The sequence below is a fragment of the Vicia villosa genome, linkage group LG6 (genome assembly GCF_029867415.1).
Source record: "Vicia villosa cultivar HV-30 ecotype Madison, WI linkage group LG6, Vvil1.0, whole genome shotgun sequence".
NCBI classification, from domain to species: domain Eukaryota; kingdom Viridiplantae; phylum Streptophyta; class Magnoliopsida; order Fabales; family Fabaceae; genus Vicia; species Vicia villosa.
This window is the reverse complement of record NC_081185.1, coordinates 159,189,278-159,195,862: the sequence shown is the minus strand read 5'-3', so window position 1 is coordinate 159,195,862 and position 6,585 is coordinate 159,189,278. Positions and strand designations below refer to the sequence as shown.

Genomic DNA, 6,585 nt, shown 5'->3' with positions numbered 1-6,585 from the left:
ACTTTCTCATTTCATAACTTTGGTAAATTTAATTTTGTTTTAGTAGAAAGAAAGAAAAAAGAAATAGTACTATTTTGTGGGGAAAAAAAGTAGACAGACAAGTATATATAGTAACCACTGACTCACTTAGAAAGGTACTATTTTGTGTACAATTGAAATAGAAAGGTACTAGTATTTTGTTTTTATTTATTCTTTTACATCCAAAAAAGATTCCAAGAGCTAAACACTAAAAGATACTATTAAGTTATAAATTTAACTTAGCTTCAAAATTAAAACCAAGAAAACACACCATTTTGCTTCCAAGTATCAATCTCTCTAAACTTGTTAAAATCCTTTTCCCATTCATCATCATCCCACAACCAAGTCAACATGTTTTCACTTAGTTCCCATGACAAAGATTGTGCTTTCTGATTCAACAAAGGCATAACACTATCCCAATCCAAGTTATCCTCCAAACCTAAATCATTCGAACTTCGACTTGTCACACTATTATTCTCATGGTCTTGTGTTCCCATCTTGTTAGTACTTGTACTTGTGTCTCTAACTTTTTCATTAGATACAACCATATCATCATTACTTTCTTTTTCTTTTTCCACCTCGAATGTGTTTATAACAATATCATTAAAATTCAACGACTCTTTATCATTAATGACCGTTGGATTTAGGTTTGGATTTGGTCCTAACATGTTGTCAGGACCAGATTCAATATTTTTATCGTCAATGCATGGCAACTGAAGCCCATTTGGGCTGTCTTGGCCATTAGAAGAAGGCCTATTTGGGCCTTCGATTTTTTTTTGGATATAGTGTTTATTTTTCTTCATGGCCTTCCTGCTAGTTCTACCACCTCTTCTTTTGGGAGGTGTATTAACTAAAATTCCTTGTGATGATATCTCTTTAACATTATCGTAATTTGTTGTTGTTGATGTTCCTCGGAAAGAGTAAACTTTTCTACTCAAGTGAGAATTCCAGTAGTTTTTAATCTCGTTGTCTGTTCTTCCTGGCAAATGACTTGCAATCAAAGACCACCTAAAGTTAAAATAAAAAATGATGAAAAAAGTTCAATGTTAAGTCAAATTTCAATAATGCATATCAACCTAAACTATCGGCAAAAGAGCATTATTTGACATGTCAATATTAATATATTTAACGTTGTTCAAGATGCAGACATTACTTTAAATCGACTGTGACAAAAATATATTATATTCAAAACACGAGATCCATGCATTGTCTCATCAAACTTTAATAAATATTAAATAAAACTATTGAGCTATTCAATATCTGCATGTCACGTCTTATATCAGAGTAAATTAATTGATATTTTTATAAAATATTTATTATAAATTATAAAAAAATAGAGATATTATTAGTTAAAATAAATAAATTAATATAATTGATAAAAATAATCAAGAAAATCTTATATATAGTACATTATGTTTTCATTCAAGATAAATATTTCAAGAAAATCTTATATATAATACAGCATATTATATTTTCATTCAAAAAACTATTTCAAGAAAATCTTATGTATACAGCACATTATATTTTCAAGAAAATCCTTATAGTTTTATTAACAAAAAATAAATAAATTATCCTTCTCAAGTCTTTTACTATCAGAAGTTTTGAGGTTTTAATATCTATATTTATTTAGAATATTAAAAAAAAGTTTAAATAAATTTTTGGTGCTATAAATAAATAATGCAGTTTTTATTTTTAGTCTCTATGTTTAGGCAACGGTTTTAAAAAAAATATATTTCCAAAACTAACTAAAACCGTTGCAAAACTCCATAAAGGACTAAAAATAAAACTGCAATATTTATAGAGACTAAAAAATTATAGGATTAATAAGAAAAATTGATTATATATTTATATTAAGAAATTAAATTTGCAAATATCTTGACAACGTTGGGACAATTAGGAATACTATAGAAATAAAATACACATTTTCTCAAATATATCAAAATTGTAAAATAAATTGTAATAAAATTGTATATAGGAGATCAAACAATTAACCTGCAAAATAAAATATTTAAATGGCATTGTATAAAAGGAAAAAAAAAAAAAGAGAAATATAGCAATATGATAAATTTTTCATATTTTTGTCAACAAAAAATTAGACCATTCTTTTAGAATGACATGAAAATACATTGCAAACATATGAAAACCCATAGAATAATTCTTTGATGATGAAATCATATTTTGATGGTGTTAAAAAAATGTTGATGGTAATTACCTGTTGCCAAAAGAAGCATGCAACTTGACAATAAGAGCTTCTTCTTCAGTAGAAATATTTCCCCTTTTAAGATCATCTCTCAAATAGTTTATCCATCTTAATCTACAACTTTTTCCACATCTAAGCAACCCTTCAAAACCCAAAAATAAAATGTCATTTTTATTTATAAAAAAAGAAAGAAAAAATATTAATAGTAGTATTCTGAAAGGAATTAAAAAAATTAAAAAAACCTGCATTTTTAGGTAGTGACCTCCAAGAACCTTCTCCATTGGCTTTAATATATTGAGTCAAAATTTCATCTTCCTCTTCAGTCCATCTTCCTCTCTTCAAACCCACTTTCTCACAACAAGGTGCTCTTCCCATATCTAAGATACAAATGTAATTTCTGCACTATATATATTTTTGATGCAAATATATATAATATATAATGCAAAATGAGATAGATGGTTGAATGACTGAAATTAGATGCTATAAAGAGTGTCTGCAATTTTGTGCTGAGTGGTGGCAGAAAAGTTTAATAGGTAATAAAAGATGGAAAATACTAGTAATTTATATATAGGGAGAGGTATAGGTATTAAATAGAGAGGGTTGGGGCTAGTGATTATTATGATGTAGATGTATCAGTGGTGATAGATTTAGCCACGTTGACTATAAGGTGTTGCCTCTCTCACCGTTTAGAAATCAAGACTCTTTTCACGGATATAACCTATAAGCAATTACCATTTATTTTAAATTTTAAATTCAAGTCCATAAAAAACATGTTTAATAATTTTTTTTAATTTATCAAATATAAATTAATGTAATAATATATATATATATATATATATATATATATATATATATATATAATAGCATGCCCACATGTCTGATATGGTACACAATTATTTTTAAAATATAAAAAAATGAAATAAAAGAAAAACAAAATTGTTTAACAAAAAAAATATATTATTTTTAAAATAGATAATGATTTTTTTTTTTAATAAGCAATTTGTATCTAGCGGGATTCAAACGTGAGACCTTGAGAGGAGCACACTCTCAAGTCCCAAGCGTTTCACCGCTAGACAACACACACGCACACAAAATAGATAATGAATTGATGCCTATAACTTTTTTATATATAAAATTATTTGAATCACAATTAATATATATATAAAGCAAGACTTGTTGCAAAAGGCTTTACCTAAAAGGAAAACATTGATTATTTTGATACTTTTGCTCCTATCGCTAGAATTTCTTCTATTTGTGTTTTGATTGCTTTAGCTTCCATTCAAAAATTAGTGATTCATCAAATGGATGTCAAAATTGCTTTTGTAATTGATGACTTAGAACAAGAAATTTATATGACTCAACCCGAAGGTTGTGAGGTTAAGGGTCAAGAAAACAAAGTTTGTAAACTTCTCAAATTCTTGTATGGTTTAAAACAGGCTCCTGAACAATGGCGTGAGAAATTTGCTAAAACTTTAATTACTGATGGATTTTCATCTTTTGATGTTGATAAATGTGTGTCTGCAAAAACTTTGAATGACGAATGTGTTATTATATCCTTGTATGTGGATGACATGCTTATTTTTGGCACATGCATTGATATAGTTATTGAAACTAAGAGTTTTCTCTAAACAAAATTTAACATGAAATATATGGGAGAAGCAAGTATTATTTTAGGTGTTAAAATCATAAGGAAGGAAGATAGTATCACCCTATCCCAATAATATTATGTTGAAAAATTTCTTAAAAAGTTTGGTCATTATGATGTTAAATTTGTGAGTAACCCTTGATTCTAACTCTCAATTAAAGAAGAATGAAGGAGATCATGTTTCTTAATCTGAGTATGTTCAAATTATTGAAAGTTTGCTACATTTAATGAACTTTTCTAGACCAGATATAGCTTATGTTGTGACCAGATTGAGTATGTATACTCATAGCCCCAATGAGCATCATTGGGAAGCGCTTGCAAGAATTATGAAATATTTGAGATGTACCATGAATTATGGTATCAAGTATAACGCATTTCCCGCTGTCCTGGAAGGTTACGACGATGCTAATTGGATCTCGGATTCAGACGAGACAAAATCCACTAGTGGTTATATATTCACACTTGGTGGTGGTGCAGTTACTTGGAAATGAGCCAAGCAATCTATTATTGCAAGATCGGCAAAGGAATCAGAGTTCGTAGCTCTGGAGAAGGCTAACACTGAAGTTGAGTGGTCGAGAAACTTTTTAGCAGACATTCCATTAGGAATAAAACCCACTCCATCAGTGTCAATACATTGTGATAACCAATCCGCAATTGCAATTGCTAAGAACAAGATGTTCAATAGAAAGAATTGACATGTTCGATTAAGATACAATGTGGTAAAACAACTGTTGAAAGATAGAATAATTTCCATAGATTATGTGAAATCATAGGTTAATTTGGCCGACCCTCTGACTAAACCCTTGTTTGGGTAAGGTTTGTGTTCTTATATATTTATTTGAGCATAAAATCATTTATTTATCTAACCCTTTTTTATTTTATTTCAAAAACAAATGCATACAAAAACAATTGAAAATATCTTGCACCCAATATTTTCTCTTCCCCAAAATTCTATGATTCGAAGATCTAAAATCTAGATCTTTAGGAAAATTAATGTTCACTTTAATATTCTATGTAAAAAATGTAATATTCGGAGTAAACAATGTAGTTAGTAAACAAACTAATTTATTAATATTTTGTGTTAATAATATAACGTGTTTAAAAAAACAATATATCTTACCCTCGGTTTTATTGATGAACCGAGAGGTATGATGCGTTACTTTTGAAAATAATTAAAATGCAGATGATGAGGTTCGAACCCATATGCAGACAACTTAATCCCTTAATTTTGTATTAATCGAGGGTAAAGTGACAATTTCATGACGTCATTCGTTACCTTACTTATATAGTCGAGGTTAAATGCAGGGCCGTCTTTGAGGGTGTGCAAGGCGACCTACAGCACAGGGCCTCACACTTTTTCATTTTTAAGCTATGACAAAAAGGGCCTCCAATTATATATTCCACTACTAATTTACGCTTGAATAGGGCCCTTAAATTTTTTTCACGATTCAACTGAAGATAACTTCAACTTCTTACACAGGGCCTCTCAAAAGTTTGAGACGGCTCTGGTTAAATGAATTTCGCATTCAAAGTGAAACATATTATTTGTAGTAGTGAAATAATGTTTTGGCTTATTATTACACACGTGACATCTCCATAAGCACATAAGTAGGGATGGCAAAAATATCCATACCCGCAGATATTCATGGATAAAATCCGTCACGGGTACGGGGCGGGTAGTTTAATAGATATCCACGGATAAAATAAATGGATATTTAAATACCCGTTTATTAATGGATATGGATACGGGTTTAATGTTACCGTGTCTGCGGATATCCATATTCGTTAATATTATTAGTTCAATATACTCTATCTGTTCATCTTCAGAAAACATTTATATTCTATACAAATCTTATTGGTCATTTCATATTTAAATTTCTTCTATACTTCATACCTCACTTCAACAGTTTCATCGTCCAGCCAACCAATACCGTTCTTTTCCCGTCCAACTAATGTCATCCTTTCTACTCCTCCATCGTCCACTCTTCCATCATAACTCACAATCACAATATCACACTTTTTTTTGTTAAAAATGAAATGTGTGGGATATTATGCTTTGGTAAGAATGAAGAAAATTAATTTGATAAAATTTTGTTGTTAAAATGAGAGAGATTTGTATGGATGTTATATGATAATAACGTCTTGTATCATTATAAGAAACTAAAAAATATTTTTTTCAAAACATAATCTTAGAAGAATAGTGTTATTCATGGATATCAGTAAATATCCGCAGATATCTTAAAACCTGTGTATTACTCATTTGGCGGATATCCGCTCGGATATGGGGCGGATATGGATATCATATTTATCCATCGGGACGGAAACGAATATTATATTATTCGTCTTCATAAATATCCATTTACATCCCAAGCGAAATCACTCTATAAACTCAAGAGAATTAACTTCTATCCTAAATACAAAATCACCCTTATATATAGCTTTAATCTTGAGAATTTCTTTATTGAACCCCCTATGGGGGTGACCCCCAGCGAAAACTCAAATTTACCCCTGCTTCGGAGATGTATCTCCGAAGTTTTTTTTTTTAGATTTTTCCAGATTTCGGAAATGCGTCTCCGAAAAAAGTGGGATTTTGATTAATTCGGAGATGCATCTCCGAAAACACAAAAAAATTTAGAATTTTGATTAATTCGGATATGCATATCCGAATTAATCAAAATCCCAAAATATTAAAATTTTTGGGATGTTAATCAATAGAGGAGGG

The 6,585-nt window shown here is 29.7% G+C and overlaps 1 protein-coding gene across 1 annotated transcript; it reads right to left on the bottom strand.

The window, feature by feature from the left end:
• Window positions 1–269: 269 nt before the first annotated feature.
• LOC131615148 (transcription factor MYB12-like) lies at window positions 270–2,740 on the bottom strand. Its single transcript, XM_058886641.1, has 3 exons — window positions 2,461–2,740; window positions 2,231–2,360; window positions 270–1,026 (listed from the first exon to the last, which is right to left on the bottom strand). The coding sequence occupies exons 1-3, from the start codon at window positions 2,591–2,593 to the stop codon at window positions 270–272; spliced, it is 1,020 nt and encodes a 339-aa protein (XP_058742624.1). The 5' UTR covers window positions 2,594–2,740.
• Between the last annotated feature and the right edge of the window lie 3,845 nt (window positions 2,741–6,585).